We start from the raw sequence: 17,348 nt of genomic DNA, 5'->3' as shown, positions 1-17,348 counted from the left end.
ATCTTACGGCCTGCTACCTACGCCATCCACCCAGGAGTACAGCTTCAACAACTTCAACCAGGACCACGGCCTTCAGTCTCTCGAACAGCAGCAACAGCCTAGGGACATTTCAGGCAGCGTGGACAGTCGACGAAGCTCCTCACTCGACTGTGACGCGTTCCGGCCGAGCAAAGTCCACGACTGCACCACCGAGGCTCTGATGCTAGTTGCCGATTTCCATGTCTTGGCAGCTGGCTGCTTGACTGCGGCGAAAGACCCCATTTCTCCATTTAATCTGGGGTGCTACACCGAAGACACTCCGAGAGAGATGGGGACAGTCCTGTCGGAAAACCGAAAGGCACTGAAGAGACTCGACAGCTTGCTGGATTGCCGCTGCTCTACCAGGCAGGAGGTTCTGGTCTTAATCTACTTGGCCATCACCAAAGCTGTGGAGTGGTATGCGGCGGTGCTCGGTAGCGACGACGATGAGGCGTCGCAGGAAGACGACGATCCCGCCACACCCCGGATGTTCAGACGAATCGCGAGAACCAGTTCGTTTATGGGCAGCTATTCTCTGGACAACGACGCTCAGAGACTAGTCAGTGCGCACCTTGTCTTGACTCAGCTAAAGGATCACGTCCACCCTCTCTTGAAGAGATTGCGTCATAGACATCCGTCAACGTCGGCATCAATGGCGGACGATTCCTCGGAGCCGTCCACCTCCGGCCGGCGTACTTCTAGCGTTATCGAACATCACCACCTTGCTCTTTCGGAAGAGCTCAACCGGATTTCTGCGAAGGCAAACACCATCAAGCAAATTTGTTAAACATTCCTTTCCATCTCTTGGGGGTCTTTGATTGTTTTTGGTCTTTTGTGTTATGATTAGGGGACGGGCAAACAGAGCCATGGATGCGAGCTTGAAAATCTCACTTGAAACAGCAGTGGACATTTAGCATAGGAATCGAGACATGAGCATATCAGCGGGTCGGCTTTTAGGCATATACGATACCAGGTTGCTATTAGGCATATTGGCGCGGGGAATCGATCTGTACAGCATCTTTGTTGCTATTAGGCATTGGCTCGAAGCGGGTTGGAGATATCCTTTGTGGGCAGTTAGTCCCCGTAGTCGGCGGTGGGATTTCCACGTCGGCCATTTGGTTTCGGAGTTGAAGGTTATTTTGATTTTTGGACATGTTCTTTTGGAAGTCACATGAGAAACGGCCTATTTCTGATAAAATATAAAGTACAAATCTACTATGGAATAATTCCTTTGGTGCCTTATAAACATTCAGCTGTTCTTTCTGTATCCTAGATGTGTGCATTGACAGTATCTCTGGAATCCTTCTCTCCATTCGAACTGCTATTTACAAGGTGGAATCAGACCGAACAATCTCAATCAGTGAGAGCTCGCCTTGGTCTGGACGATGAATCCTATGCACTCTCAACTTGGGCGTCACAGAGCTGCACAAATCTTCAAATGCTGCTCTAGTTCTCTCGCGGCCGTTCAGATTCATGAGCATCAACATATCACGGTCACTGGAGTTGTCAGCTCTATCTTCGTTGAATGTAGAAGCTGTGAACTTACTGCATCCGGCGTTCTCTGTCGCGGCTTTCCGTTCCAGGGTCTGGAACCACAACCTCGTTGACGATGATACGGTCTTGTGGCCGCAGAGCAGATGCAAGGCCTTGCAGGATGTTCCGCGCATACTTGTCGCTCCAGTCATGGAGGATGAAGCGACAGAAATAGGCAATGCCCTCGTTGTCAGCAACATCATGAGGCGGCTGCGGCGTCATGAAGTCGTGGGGCCTGTACATGATGCGAAATTTGAGAGCCTCTGGGCAGGACCTTTCACCAACGGCTACAGTCTCCGGCAAGTCTTGCACCTCGAATCGGAGCTTGGGGTACTTCTCGGCCAGCGCGATTGACACATGGCCTGGACCGCCGCCGACGTCGACGATGAGATGCCCGGACTGATCCAGCGTGTGCCAGGGATATCCTCCGTTCACCGCATGGCGGAAATCGTAGGCACCTCCGGCGGCAATTCCGCGCATCGCACGGGCAAACATCTCATGCAATTGATTTCCGTCGGCCTCGCGGAACCTTTGGAATTGGGAGATTTTGCGACCGATGGACACCCCGTAAGGAGCCTCATCAGCCTCCATGCTGTAGCCATACTGTTCAAGAGCCTTCGGGATGGAAGCGCCCGCGGGATACGCGATAGTTGCGCTCAGATCCATCCAAGCCTCTAGATCAGGATCCGTGACCAAAAGCGCAGATGTAGGGTTGTGCGCTATCAGCCCACCGGGTTGAACATCGAACAAGCCGTAAGATGTGGCATGCTCAAGAATACGCGCAACAAGCGCCGGCTGAATCTCAGGCTTGCCTACAGCTTTGGAGATCGCCGCATATGTGGTTGTCCCCTTTAGCGGGACGTGGTTGGCGAACTTGTACTTCAGGATGACCTGAAAGGAGGCCGTGGCACAGTGTTCGAAACTCAATGCCAGCAACTGCTCCCTTGGACCCCGGATAAGCCGAATCAGCTGCTCCGCGGAGTCAATGATGGCGGCCTTTGCGTTGAAGTAGGGCGCGTTCTCAAGAGTCAGGTCAAGGTTAGGCGCGGGAGCCGAAGAGGATGGTTGTGGTAACCGACGCTTTTCGCAGAACTTCGCTATGTCCGCCGCTGAGGAATGAATCGACGATACAAGCTCAAAGAGCTCGTCCTTTTGGGCTGCGCTTGGCATGACTGAAGAATTTGGGGAAATGGGGAAAAATGATTGATGTTGTTTTTGCAAGGGTGTGGTTGTCAATGCGTTCCAGCCAACAAAGTTAAGCACTTAATGTTGGAAGGTGATACTGTGGACTTGGTTTCTCTTATAAGACGGGTTTACACCGACAGATCGCGAGCTCCCCGTGGAAGTATTACGTGGGCAGTTTTCCCACTCAACAAAAAAGCGTTTACGGTTCGCGATAATCGTGGGCTCTTCGTCCGGGCTTCTGTCATCTTGACTTTCCTGTCATCCAACGGTTACCGTGATCCGGAAAATCAAGGCATCCCACAGATGTAGGAGCGGGAAGCCGCCCTCGTGGTCTGTCTCGGCAACCTTGCGGGGACCACGGACGAGGTACACAGACATTGATCATTAATCCCCGATACCAAGAAGGTTTACTTAGCGTATGAAGAAAGCTTACGTTGTGGAAACCGAGACCGATGAACTTGACTTGAGCCAATGAGACAGCTTCGTAGGGAATACTCATACGCATTATTAGCTGGGGTTCCGCCGTTCATCCGTACGAACGCCCGTACGCCCTAAGCGAGTTGTTCCGTATGATTTCATGACTTTCCAACTGGCTGTCGAACCGTTTGCCTATCCCATCACTAAAAAGCTTATTTTTGAAGCAATATTCATCCCACACGTCCCCGACCTATCGCAGGCATCCCCTCGCAATCTAAACAGACTTCACTCTTTCTAGACTTCTTGTCCCTTCTGCATGTAGATCACTAATCACAAGCCTTCTCGTAGGCGAGCAACAATATCCTCAACAGGAAGATGTTGCACGTATTCACAAAGTGCCCGTCAGTCAGCAGCATGCATTTACCCCAATTAAATGCTGAGTATCATGTTTGTGCCCCTAGCTCTAAGCGCATGAACATCTCGGTTTCTCCCGATATTTGATAGGCTGTTCGCATCAGCGTTATCTTACGGGCGTTCAATGAACGAAGATTATCTTCTTGGGGATGTAGTTCATTGTTGACGTGAGTGAATGAGTTGGGATCCATGCGGTTCCATTCCTGCGGATGAATGGCACAGCGTCTTGACAGAATAGCAACGGAGTGTTCCGGCAAGCTCCCACATACCGGATTCCGGATTACTCAATTACAGCCGGCGATTCCAAACTTTGGCCAGGTGCCAAAGACTTTCCCGCAATATTGATCCCCGTCAAGATGACAGACCACCCGATGCTCGGTAGATCCCACGTGTGTCTTACCCCCAAGTAGCCTGGTGAAACATTGTCAGGACATAGAAGCACTGATTCAAATCTGCGACAGTAGTCCATGTAGCCGAGTCTCTAATGCAGAGTAGAAAAGCCCTTCTAGTGAACCTACGCATCGGTACCGCACAGCCATAGCCCAACTCGAAAAAAATCGGCGAATCCACCCCGAGAAGTGAAGCCACGTCTTCCAACTCTCGGTGTCGAACCCCGGTAATCGTTTCTTGTGATTGCGATCTCGATTAGATTGCTCCTAACTTCCGCGGTAACGGTCCTCAACTAATCCATCGAGATCTACGCGGTTTCAAATCCTCTAAACGAGAAAGATCGCGATTGCACAGAGCCCCATAGCTGGCTTCACTTGCAGCTCGAATCAGGACCAGCTAACTGAGCCGATTAAGAGCCAATATGGTGTTACAGGCTCAACACGCAACTTATGGTTTTTGGAAACAATGTTACGATACGAGTAACCTAAGATCTATGGAGAAGTCCAGAAACATTCCAATGGGCTCATGATCGCGATCACTTGCCTAGCACCCCGTCCAGGGCTTGCAGTCTGCCAAAGACCGCAGACCAAACATCTTCTGTGAACCTACTTCGCTATGCTTGATGCTGCGATGAGCTCGATTGCGCATGCCTTCCTCAAATGCCCCGACGGCTTGCGAGGAAGGTGATCCCTGAGTGGCAGTGAGAATCTTGGCTAGACTAGCAGCATCGCAAATTGCAGTCTGGGCCCCAATCCCACCACACGGGCTCATGGGATGAACTGCATCACCAAGTACCGTCACCACGGAGGAGGGCTGCCATGCGGGAACGTCTGGGACCGAAGATACAACACGTATGAGTGTTGCCTGCCGCGTATCCTGAAGTTCGAACACGCAGCGGATGGAAGGATGCCACTCCTCCGTAATGGCCAAGCTGAGGTTGGCAGCATCGTTTGGGACTTGTCCTGATGTCAGACCCCCTACTTTGGACGCCGAGGTGCCATCGGGAAATCGAAAGCGGGGCTCAGGGCCGATGAGTGCCCAGTAGAGATAGTCTTCTGGCAAGGAATGCTGCGAACGGCTTGCCTTGCTGAACCGAATAGGTTCCAACAGGAGGGTGACCGGAGAATCCCCGATGAAGCACGACTGGAGCATGGGTGCGTGGTCGGAGACAACTGTCATCCACCTTACTCCTTTCTCGGGGAACTTCGCAAGTACGTCAGGTGTAAGAGGTGTCTTTCCATAGATGCATGCAGCCCCAGTGTCCTTGAGCAGAGACTTGGGGATGTGGTTACGGCGGATCACCGAGTGTAAGCCGTCGGCGCCGACAATGAATCGGCCTTTGACTGTATGGCCGTCCTTGAAGGTCGCTGTGACCACGCCACGCTCAGTATCGGTCTTGTATGAATCAAGCTCTTTTCCGAAGAAGATGTGCTCTGCAATGTCGGTCATTAGAATTTTCCTGAAGGAGGATCTGTCGACACAGTAGTGCGGGTTAAGGCCGATCTTGCCGCTCAAGCCTCCACCAGACCGGCTTTTGATGACCATGCCCGTGAAGGGGTCTAAGTCTGTTTCCCCGATAGATAGAGTAGCGCACGAGGTTTGGAACATCTCGTACACATCCTTGGGCAGAATGTCGGAGAGCGCCACAGCGGCATCACCCTGAAGCTTCAAGCGGTAACCCTGCGGTCGCGAGTCGACAGCTGGATCGCGCTCGTAAACCCGGAAGGGGATGTGGCTTTTCCTCAATGCTTGGGCTAGGCACAGACCGCTTATTCCTGCCCCGATGATGAGGACGGGCTGATCCGCACTTGTGGGTGTGATCGGGCTTTTGGGTGTACAGCCGTTGCGCAGATCGGATGCTGACTCTTTGACAGGGTTGCCGTTTGTGGTAGGCTTCAGCTGAACTGTCAACAACCCCATCACGCTATCTTCGGGCTGTTCCAGATGTGTGATCTGCATCCCAACCTCGTTGAGCAGAACTTTCCAGTCATCGAGTTCGCGCTCTCTGGCGTTGAAGACTTGCATCATCATGAGATCGCGTACTCTCAGCTGCTGCTCATGGAGGACTGTCGTTGAGCCTGGTGGAGGAAGTAGTGTATCCATGATTACCACGCGAGCATTGGGCCGCTTCTCCAGAACTTCGCGGAGTTGCTGGAGAATGATGCGGGCATCTCTGTCCGGCCAATCATGGATGATCATTCGAAGGAAGTAAACATCAGCATCGACCACAGGCTGGGCCTTGAAGAAGTCGTGTGACATGAACTGGATCCGCGACTTGACCGCGGCGTCGAGCTTGTAGTCTGCCTCAAAGGCTTTCTGGGCAGCTGCAACGGTTTCCGGCAAGTCCTGAACGACAAACTTAAGGCGCGGGAACTTAGTCGCGACCTGCGCGGCAAGTTGGCCGTGAGATCCCCCCACGTCAACAACCTTGGCGCCATCGGGGAGAGAGCCCCAGTCAAAGCTTTCGACAGCGTGGGCTAAGCTCCATGACCGGGAAGCGGTAACGTTGCGCATGTAGTCGGAAAACACCGAGGTCAGCTCCGCGTTCTTACGGATATGGTCGAAAAACGGGTCCGGGGTGTCAAGGGCCAGGTTGAAAGCCGTCTGGTCTTTGGCGTCGGTATCACCCCATCGGCGAGTGGCATCGGCGAATCGGTACGCCACCGGCATGGAGTAGTTCATCATCCAGCGGGCCCAGCTCATGAAGTTGTCATCGCGCAGAAGGAGAGATGACGCGCGGCTGTGAGCTACGTGGCCGGGGAGAGGCTCCTCGAGGAAGCCGTTGACCACGGCCATGCGTGCAACACCTTTGAGATGCTTTACAGGGACACCAGCGTCGGCTGCCAAGGTGGTATAGGCGATAGACCCTGTGGCAGGAAGATGATGGAGAACATTGAGATCCACCAGCCAGCGTACACAGGTCAATTCCTGATACTGTTCTCACTGTAAGCAAGTGATTGAATGAGGAGTAACACCATCTCAGACTTACGCTGTTGGCTAAGTGTTCAAGGTATCCATCCGCGGTGGTGGCAAATTGGAGCAACTTAGTGGCCGACTCAATAAGCTTTTTCCGAGGATACTGAATCGAAGACCTCGAAGTATCTTCTAGCAAGCTAGCCAGTGTAGTTTGACCGGATGCACCATTGTGCGACTCTGTATCCAAGTGACGCAGCAGCTCTGGGCCGTGTAACGCAATCTCATCCAGAGAGCTCTTGAGTTTCTGGTACAGATCCATTGTCAAAACAAACAAGAGTGATGTTTTCAGAGACTGGATGAATGATAGGACGATGATTGCCAATCTGAAAGAGGGAATGATTGAGACGGTTGTGTTGTTTTGTTGACGGTCCCTTGAGTCTGGGTTGTGAAAAGTGGGCAGACGAAAGTCATTGTGTTTCGGGGTATTGAATATAATGCCCCCTCGGGAACCTGAAAACCGCAACTACGGGGACTCGGTAACACCAACTACACCATGGAAAAAGCCGAGTCATCTCATGATGTCCAAATTATCTCTTAAAGATGCATGAAATCTCCAGACGAGGAGAATTTACTTTGTCATCAGTCGTCATCGAACGAATGAAGTCTTTGATTTATATCAGCTACGTTTGAGTTCGGATGCAAGTCATCTTTCATCTAAACCATAACTCTCAGCCTCTCGTCTCTTGGTGATCTGTAGTCTTTTATATTCATTCTCTTTACCCCCGCCCATACTTGTGCACTGCCACCCAAGACATACACCATTACAAGATGGCTGTCCACAAGGAAGTTCACGCCTATGTCTTCGGCGACCAGACCTATGATAGCGCAGAAACGTTGCGCAGCCTCGGACAAACACACAATGATCCCCTTGTTACGGACTTCATCGAACGCAGTTGCGCCGTGCTCAAGCGCGAAATCGCACAACTGCCTTCAGCACAACAATCGCGATGCCCTCGCTTCGCAAAAGTCGCAGACTTACTGTCACCCTACCGCGCTGGCGCCCTCAACCCCTGCCTGTCCCAGGCCTTGACCTGTATAGCCCAGTTGGGTCTCTTCATTCGCCAGCACAGCAGCGGCTGCCAAGTGTACCCAACTCCCGAGCAGTCATGTCTTGCCGGTGTATGTACGGGCGCTCTTGCTGCGGCGGCAGTGAGCTGTGCTCACAGCGTGTCCAGCCTGATGGAGCCTGGTCTACACGCCGTGGCTATTGCCGTTCGTCTCGGAGCTCTTGCTTGGGACGTTTCCGGTAGAATCAACAATGACGATGAAAACTCAAGCTCTACTAGCGAATTCGCTGCTTGGTCATACGTCGTTGCAGGCTCAAGTCCCAAAGCACTTGCCGATGCTCTGAAGCAGTACGCTGCTGAGACTATGCTTCCAATAACTTCCGTTCCCTATATCTCTGCGATCGTGGTAGGTTAACATCAGTTCCTAATTCAATCTTTGCTAGCAGTGCGGCTAACTTTGCAATAGGGGCCAACCCAATCAACTGTTTCTGGACCCCCGGGTATCGTTACCGACTTCCTGACTTCAGCAATGGGAAAGGCTGTTGCGCCAACCAGCACAGTTCTCCCCATCGCTGCTCCTTACCATTCAGCCCTTCTTTACAGCGAAGGAGATATTGCCCAAGTCCTGTCCGGTATACCCAAGAGCAATTTGCCTCGCAGTCAGCTTCCCATTATTTCCACCAGCGCCGACTGTCAAGAAGTTATCAGCGGGTCCACGCTTCGCCACGTCCTCGAGGAGGCTGTGCGAGACTGTCTTCAGCGCCAAATGGCCTTAGACCAACTCCCCGAGCGTCTTGCCCAACACGTCAAGCATGCCTCAAAGTCTGTTTGCGATATGAACACGGAAGTGGTTGTTCAACCAATTGCCTTCAAAGGCACAGAGAGACTGGTACCTCCCCTCCGCCGCCAGTTGCCCACAGATCTGTTCTCTGTCAGGGAAGCTTCGCACCATTCCATCGAAGATCCTGCCTCGGACACAGGTTTGGGAGCAAATGGGGGAGTTGCAAAGTCTCCCATCGCCATTCTGGCTGCTTCTGGCAGATTTCCAGGCCGGGCAGACACGATGGACGCCTTCTGGGACATTCTAATCCGTGGCGTTGACACCCACGAAATGGTCCCTCCATCTCGTTGGAACTCGTCAGCTCACGTTGGAGACACCAGCAACAAGAACGTTTCAGGAACCGGCTTCGGCTGCTGGTTGCACCAAGCAGCTCAGTTCGACATTGCATTCTTCAACATGTCTCCACGAGAAGCTTCCCAAGTTGACCCCGCTCAACGCCTGGCTCTGTTAACAGCGGCCGAGGCTCTTGAGCAAGCAGGCATTGTGCCTGACCGCACGCCGTCTACTCAGAAGCACCGCGTGGGTGTTTGGTTTGGATCTACCAGCAATGACTGGATGGAGACGAACAGCGCACAGAACATCGACACCTACTTCATTCCGGGTGGCAACCGTGCCTTTATTCCCGGTCGTATTAACTACCATTTCAAGTTCCGCGGACCCAGCTACACGATTGATACCGCCTGCAGTTCTAGTCTTGCGGCTTTGCACCTAGCATGCAATGCGCTGTGGCGAGGAGAAGTTGACACGGCCATTGTTGGCGGCACCAATGTTCTGACGAACCCCGACATGACCGCTGGCCTGGACCGAGGGCATTTCCTATCTCGTACTGGAAACTGCAAGACGTTCGACGATAGCGCCGACGGCTACTGCCGAGGCGAGGCCGTTGTCACCATCATTCTGAAGAGACTCGACGATGCCATGGCAGACAGAGATCCAATCCAGGCCTGTATCCGTGGTATTGCGACCAACCACAACGCAGAGGCAGAGTCTATCACAAGACCTCACTCCAAGGCTCAGATGGAGCTGTTCGATCATCTCCTAGCCGAGACAAACATCAGTCCCAGCGATATTAGTTACGTCGAGATGCACGGCACAGGTACTCAAGCCGGAGACGCGGGCGAAACCACGTCTGTCGTGACAACGCTTTCTCCTCTCACAGCGAGGGGCTCATCCGTTCGACCTGCGACACACCCTCTTCACATTGGTGCTGTGAAGTCAAACGTGGGACATGGAGAGGCTGCTGCGGGTGTTACAAGTTTGGCGAAGGTGCTTCTGATGATGAAGCACTCCACTCTTCCGCCCCATGCCGGAATCAAGACCAAGGTCAACCACAGACTGCCTGATCTGCCATCGCGCAATACCCATATTGCGATGGAAGCAACCGAGTGGCCTAGACCTCAAAACGGAACCCGTCGTGTCTTGCTGAACAACTTCTCCGCCGCTGGAGGCAACACCGCCATGATTCTGGAAGACGCACCCGTCCCCCGCAAGATCAAGACTCGGGACCCAAGACAGCACCATATCGTTGCCATTTCTGCAAAGACCCCAGACTCTCTGGTTTCTAACCTAAGAAACATGATTCAGTGGCTTGATGGTCCTGCGACACTTTGGGATACGAATCTTCTTCCCAAGCTGTCATACACCACCACATCTCGCAGGATGCATCACCGTCACAGAATTGCGATCCCTGCCGCTAGTCTCGATCAGCTCAGGTCTTCTTTGCAGAAGTACTTAGACTGGAGAACTGGAGAAAAGAAGAGCGTTCCTGTGCCGCCCCGCGGAGCAGGCGTCGTGTTCACCTTCACTGGACAGGGCTCTCCACGGGCCGGTATGGGAGCTGATCTTTACGCACGCTTCACATCTTTTAGAACCGATGTGCAGCGCTACGACCATCTATGCACACAAATGGGAATGCCGTCAATTCTTCCTGTCTTTGAGCAGGCAAGTAGCTTCGGTAGTGGATGTCCCACTTTGCTGCAGCTGTCTCATGTCTGCTACCAGATGGCTCTCTGCAGACTTTGGCAATCTTTCGGCGTCAAGCCCCAAGCGGTTGTCGGTCACAGTTTGGGAGAGTACGCGGCCATGTACGCGGCTGGTGTTTTGTCCCAAGCCGACGTGATTTACCTTGTCGGTAGCAGAGCCAAATTGATGGAGGAACACCTCTCAGCTGGCTCCCACATCATGCTGGTGGTACTGGCGCCAGAGGCCACCGTCCTCGCAGCATTGCCAGAATCCTCCAAGAGAGACTTCGAGGTTTGCTGCCGCAATGGAAAGCATAACGTTGTTCTCGGTGGAAAAACCGCTCAGATGTTGGAGATCAGGGTGCTCCTTGAGTCAAAGGGCATGAGATGCCATGTCCTCGATACGCCCCTTGCCTTCCACACCTCGCAGGTCGATCCGATTCTTGTTCCGTTCTTCAAACTTTCATCGAAGGTTCGGGTCCGCGACCCCATTGTTCCTGTTATCTCTCCGACCCTCAGCAAGGTTCTCCGCAAGTCATCGGAGTTCGGCGATGGCTATTTTGTCCGCCATTGCAGGAACCCCGTCAACATTCAGGAAGCTTTGAACATTGCCAAGAGCGAGGATCTCATCAACGACAAGAGCATCGCTGTCGAGATCGGTCCTGCTCCGGTAGTTTGCCGCATGGTCAAGGACGTCGTCGGGCCCCAGATGCAGGTGTTTGCTTCTCTGCACAAGGGAATCGACACTTGGCAACTGCTTGTGGAAGCCATGGCCGGCATGTACATGGCTGGGGTCAACATCGAATGGGACAACTTCCACGAAGACTTTCCCGAGTGTCACGAAGTCTTGCAGCTACCAGCCTACGGATGGACGCTGAAGGAGTACTGGATGCAGTATGTCCATGATTGGAGTCTCCGCAAGGGCGAGCCAGCAGCCATCATGGGCCCCGCCAGGTTCCCTCACTCCTCGATCTACAGAGTGGTGAAGGATACTCTGCGTGGAAGCGCCGATGGGCAGGTCGTGGTCGACATTGATCTAAACTCGAAGGACGTCCATTCTATGGCTCAAGGACACAAGGTCTACGGTGTCCCACTGTGCACTCCGGTAAGTCATTCACCTGGCTCTGATGTGACTTAGCTAACTCTTCTCCGTAGTCTGTTTACGCCGATATCTCTCTCATGATTGGCAACTACGTTACGCAGGTCACCGGTATGGCCGTCGATGAAATGGTCACCGAGATCGCGGAGATGCACATTCAAAGCGCCTTGGTTGCGAACGATGTCGGCAAGGAGCAGATCCTCCGCACAGATGCCAAGTTCGACAAGGAGAGCAACACTGTGTTTTGCACCTTCTCCAGCGTGGATGTAAGTTTGCAAACACGTCGACTGATTCAATAAAAACATACTAACAATCGTATCCAGAGCAAGGAGAAGGTCATCGAGCAACATGCCAATTGCAAGATCCGCTTCTCTCCTGCTGAGGCAGTCAGATCCGACGCCACACTTGAGTCGGCTTCGTCAGATGCGTTGGCTCGCTCGAAGGCTCTGCATGCACAAGTCGGAGAGGCCGGCAACACTTTCCGGTTCAGCAAGGCCATGATCTACAAGATGATCACTCAGCTTGCCGACTTCGATCCCAAGTACCGTGGTCTCTCTGCAGTCACCCTCAACAACGATACTTTCGAAGCGGCGGGTATGGTTTCTTTCAAGGGACTTCCCGACAACGACACTTGGTTTTCCAACCCAGCGTATTTGGATGCGATCTCGCAGCTTGGTGGTTTTGTGATGAACGCCAACGAGGGAGTCGATCTGGAGAAAGAGATCTTTGTCAATCATGGATGGGAGTCCATGAAGCTCCTCATCCCGAAGCTGGACCCGAACATGACTTACTACTCGTACGTCAAGATGACCGAGGGCGAGAGCAAGCTGTGGATGGGAGACGTCATTGTCTTTGATGAGAGCTACAGTCTTGTCGGGTTTGTCGGAGGTGTCACGGTAAGTCTACTTGCAGTCGTTGGCAGATTTCATCAGTAACTAACAGCAACTAGCTCCAAGGTGTTCCAAAGCGACTCATGGAGTACATCGTCAACTCTGCCAACAAGAAGGTCTCTGGCGGCATTACATCAGCGGATAAACGCGCAGCTACTCAACAAGCCCCACTATCACCGACCCTCGAGAGGCACACCGATGTTGCCCCTTCAGCTGCAATTGATGCAGTCCCTCAAGCCGCTGCCGATACCCAGAACGAGTCCGCGAACATGTGGGAAGTCGCTCTTACTATCTTGTCAGAAGAAAGTGGTATCGACAAAGGAGACCTTGCCGAAGATGTTGCCTTAGCGGACTTAGGCATCGACTCTCTGTTGTCTCTAGTTGTCTGCGGCCGTATCCGCGATGAGCTAGACATCGATCTACCTGAGCGAGCCCTCTTTGTCGAGTGCACCACCGTTGGCGATGTCAAGCTGCGCATCTGCGGACCTGATTTGGCATCGCCTGTGTCTTCGTCGACAACGCTTACTTGCAGTGACTCCGACTCCGTGGACTTGGAGTCGCCCGATCTGGTGGAGAGACCCTCGCCAATTCTGGACATGGACACTGAAGATGCATGTCCCACCCCAGCATCGTCTCTCGACGACGAGTCTATCGAGGACCTGCAGGAACTGATCGCGAAGCCGAAGGCCGCAGAAATTCCACCCGCGTGGTCTATGTATCTCCAGGGCTCTCGGAAGAGGTCCACTCAGACGCTCTTCTTGTTCCCTGATGGGTGTGGTGCTGCTACGTCGTACCTCACTCTCCCGGCCATTGCCCCGACTACGGGACTTGTGGCATTCAACTCGCCGTTCATCAAGTATGTCTCTATTTCATTCTCATGTACCCCTCCTTGTACTGACAAACCTTTCTCGCAGAACTCCATCTCGCATGTATGATCACAACCTCCAAGAAATCCTCGACTCTTACATCGCTGGTCTCCGCAACCGCCAAGAAAAGGGCCCTTACCACCTTGGAGGATGGTCGGCCGGTGGAATTCTAGCCTTTGCTATTGCATCACAGTTGATAGCCGCGGGTGAAAAAGTCGCCTCACTGACCTTGATCGACTCACCGCCACCCAACAACGGCTTGGATTGCCTGCCAGACAGGTTTTACGAACATTGCACAGAGGTCGGCATCTTCGCCAACGAGATGCGGCGGGGCGCTGATGATGCCCCGCCGCCCGACTGGCTGATGCCGCACTTCCGTGCCTCGACGCAGCTGCTCAATGATTACTATGCCCCTCCGTTGTCACCTTCTGGCGCAAGAGGACTGCAAGTCAACATCATCTGGGCGGGCGAGTGTGCATTCGACGGTGTTCGCTACCCGAAGATGCCCCCGCCCAAGGAGGGAGAGGTGGATGTGGAAGACATGAAGTTTCTCACGGAACGCAGGAAGGATTTCGGGCCTGGGAAGTGGGCCCAGCTGTTCCCTGGTGCGAACATCACCAGTGGAGTTGTGGAGGGCGAACATCACTTTAGCATGATGCGCGGAGAGGGCGCGGAGAGACTGGTGGAGCTGGTGAGAGATGGTTTGAAGAAAGCATCTTCTGCATGAATCAACTTCATGCTTCCATTTGTTGGCGTTTGGGTCATTTCATAGCGTTGGCTAACTTCATGATGTTGGCGTTGAGCATCGGCATTGGATCGGATTGGAGTTTCATTCTTTCCTCATACTACCCAGATTGCAGCTATCATCATAGAGAATCAATTACAGCAGATAGAAAATTTCATGTGCAAACACACTCAGATATCCGATGCTGGAGATAACTTAGATTCCGAATGTGATCCCCATGACCGGCGAGTAGCGGCTGAGGACCAAGACACAGAGTTCCCGAGGTGGGGGGTAACGGCAGCTCTCATCTTTCCTACAACAGAGACTTACGTCCTTGAGTATTAGGAGATAACTGAACCACCGGCGGATTTCACATGTCTTCACATTGAAAGGAAACAGCGAAGTCCTCGGGAAGCTGCCGATGGTGTGCTTGCTACAATGCTAGGGGGCCCAGTCACCGGTCTTCAACCCCGAGCTCAACCGACAATCGGCGATCCTCGAAGAACGGAGTTTACTGGAGAACGGAGCCTGCTGGAAAACGGGGTCGACCCAAGATTTGGCATGTTGCGAGTTTCGAATGGCGGCTAAGAGTTGCAGACCTTTCGCCCCTTTGCCTGTTCCACGCGGCGACGGAAGCTTCCCACAACACTTGGGATTTACCTTTCCTTGGAGTGATTTTCCGGCATACACCCAGTACGGCAACTGATTACCAAAGTGGAAATAACAGGGAAAGATTCCAAACATAGGGTAAGGTCAACATGTCAAAAGTATGCTCATACCGTCTAGTTGACGTTGCTCGGCGGTCTTGCCGTGGCACAGAGAGAAACCCAGGCCGAACATGGCTGTCTTCCCACAAAAGTACGTTTGCATTTCCCCAGGGACAGAATAGCCGGACACATGGGTTTATGTTGTCATCGAGATGAGTTCATGGTTCACAAGGGGTTGACAAGAGCCAAGTTAATGATGACACTTTATAGTTCGCGTTTCAATTCCAATACTAATTGTATGGCAATACAGTGCTATCCATGTACCCACAGTCAATGGGGTCTAGGTATTGTCCGCCGATCAACCGTGAAGTGAGAGACGTCGGCGCCATCATAGTTCCTCCTGCAAAGCACCTCCCTGAGGCAGCTTGAATCCACCCGGGACCTGAGTCTGGAAAACCTGCTTGGGATCATACTTTCTGCTCGTGGCAATCAGCTGCTCCAATGTGTTGGGACTGCGACGAAGAAGCGGGTTCTGCCAGCTTTCAGCGTAGGTTGCCTGCAGGTAGCTGCGGTAGACGCCCATCTCCTTTGCCTTGCGCTCGGCACCTTGAATCAGGTCCTGAACCGCCTTCTCAATCGTATCATCGCTAGACCCCTCATTGCCATCGACAGAAACTGCCAGGTGGATGTAGATGAGGTTGCCCTCCGTCTGGATGGGGCCCATTGAGTCAGATGCCCCGCGGCGCTCAGCCATGCCGGACGGAACTGGCTGGTAGGCCATGGCAACTGAAAAGCCATCAAGATCCAGGTAGCGTTGGAAGGCTTTGTCGGCCATCTGGAAGAACTCCTCCATCATTTCCTCGGAAGGTGCGAAGCTGATGGTGGCGAAAAGCCATCTCTTTGGGTATGTCGCCAACGCGGCGTACTCGCGAGAGACGGATGTCACGTTGTCAACGCGAAGAGTGTTGGTCGGGCCACCTGGGAATAGTGGCTTCTGAGCAATGTCGAGGAAGGGCTTGAAGACGGCCGGCTCGATCACAGGTGGGTCGCTCTTGGTGTACTGCAAGCTGCTGCCAATGAACCAACTCCTGGTGGCGTTGCTGAGAACGAGGTTGTTGATGTAGTGCACGTAGGGATCGTATGATGGCATCGACGCCAGATCTGCGTGTGCCTTGAAGTGCTCCTTGCGGGTGGAGATGTCGTGGAATGTTTGGCCTCCCCAGAACTTGCCCTGGGGGAACGTTTGCATGGTGATGGCCGTGACGACGCCGAAGTTATTTGCGCCGCCTCTGAGGGCTTTCCACAGGTCCCTGTTCTCTCGCTCGTTCGCGTGAACGATGTCGCCGCTAGCGAGGACGACTTCGAAGTCCTCAACCACGTCGCAGATGAAGCCATAGCGAGGAGAGAAGAATGATGTGCCGCAGCCGAGGACTGCACCGCCCACACCAACACCCGCGACACGGGCGCCCAGGGTACTAAGATCGTATGGGTCAAGTTGCTCAGTGACCTGGTCCCAAGTCTGACTGGGGCTGACAACGATTGTCTTGCGATCAGACGAGATGCCGGAGGCCGGAAGACGAGCCAGGTCGATCAAGACTCCGCCGTCGATGCTTGCGGCGCCCTTGTAGGGAGTATGCCCGCCACCGCGGATGGCAAACTGGCATTGATTCTTGCGTAATTCGAAACCTCGGGTGAGGGATCTCACTGCAATCGAGACATGATTAGATGCCTCGGGAATGACGATGCAGGCTGGATGGGTCTCGGCGTTCTTGAGACTGAAGTATGAGCCGACCGACGAGGTGTAAGCTGTGTCGCGAGGTATCACCACATTGTGGCTGCCCATCAACTTGACAAGTGCCTCACACTTTGATATAGTTAGCAATTCAACATGCAAAGCTCATTGGTGTAAAGGGCTCACGCATGATGTCGAATATGCAACCGCGTCTTCTACTGCTGCACTGCCAGGCGCAGAGTTCAGGCTCCCCAGGAGGATCTGATTGCTCGATGCCAGCTTCGAGAGGTTGAGCACCCACTGTTGGAGACCTGCGCCGAACATGGTTCAAAATCTTAAAATTCTATGGCAATATGGCCAAATGCGAAATTCAGCTTTGATTGGGTTGGGGTGATAGTATTCTAGAGAAAGCGGATAATGCTTCAACAAAAGTACTGGGCGATTGCGCGAGTCGGCAAGATGGTGTGTTGTCGAATCGCCGAAAGTTTAGTACGTTTCCCTAAGTTTTGGGCGGTTCCCGCACCCCGGGAATGCACTACGGCAAACGAACAGCACCCTGTAACGGATAATCATGACCATTCACCGGTG

The 17,348-nt window shown here is 53.1% G+C and overlaps 4 protein-coding genes across 4 annotated transcripts; 1 reads left to right on the top strand and 3 right to left on the bottom strand.

The window, feature by feature from the left end:
• Nucleotides 1-1,343: 1,343 nt before the first annotated feature.
• aurJ-0 (O-methyltransferase aurJ) lies at nt 1,344-2,721 on the bottom strand (the record flags this gene model as incomplete). The annotated part of the gene is made up of 2 exons (XM_037315577.1): nt 1,344-1,515; nt 1,565-2,721. 2 exons carry the CDS (start codon nt 2,719-2,721, stop codon nt 1,344-1,346), a joined length of 1,329 nt encoding a protein of 442 aa, XP_037186235.1.
• A 1,779-nt stretch (nt 2,722-4,500) lies between these two features.
• aurJ-1 (O-methyltransferase aurJ) lies at nt 4,501-7,192 on the bottom strand (the record flags this gene model as incomplete). Its single annotated transcript, XM_037315576.1, has 2 exons — nt 4,501-6,891; nt 6,947-7,192. 2 exons carry the CDS (start codon nt 7,190-7,192, stop codon nt 4,501-4,503), a joined length of 2,637 nt encoding a protein of 878 aa, XP_037186236.1.
• Nucleotides 7,193-7,701: 509 nt separating this feature from the next.
• On the top strand, nt 7,702-14,324 carry pks27 (Non-reducing polyketide synthase pks27; the record flags this gene model as incomplete). Its single annotated transcript, XM_037315575.1, has 6 exons — nt 7,702-8,346; nt 8,407-11,847; nt 11,898-12,107; nt 12,165-12,737; nt 12,791-13,587; nt 13,646-14,324. The coding sequence occupies 6 exons, from the start codon at nt 7,702-7,704 to the stop codon at nt 14,322-14,324; spliced, it is 6,345 nt and encodes a 2,114-aa protein (XP_037186237.1).
• A 1,092-nt stretch (nt 14,325-15,416) lies between these two features.
• On the bottom strand, nt 15,417-17,084 carry sol5-4 (Bifunctional solanapyrone synthase; the record flags this gene model as incomplete). Its single annotated transcript, XM_037315574.1, has 2 exons — nt 15,417-16,892; nt 16,947-17,084. The coding sequence occupies 2 exons, from the start codon at nt 17,082-17,084 to the stop codon at nt 15,417-15,419; spliced, it is 1,614 nt and encodes a 537-aa protein (XP_037186230.1).
• Between the last annotated feature and the right edge of the window lie 264 nt (nt 17,085-17,348).

The sequence above is a fragment of the Colletotrichum aenigma genome (genome assembly GCF_013390185.1).
Source record: "Colletotrichum aenigma strain Cg56 chromosome Unknown KSG_Cg56_contig01, whole genome shotgun sequence".
In the NCBI taxonomy this organism is placed as follows: Eukaryota; Fungi; Ascomycota; class Sordariomycetes; order Glomerellales; family Glomerellaceae; genus Colletotrichum; species Colletotrichum aenigma.
Note: the sequence above shows the minus strand (reverse complement) of the source record. Positions and strands in the feature narration are given on the sequence as shown.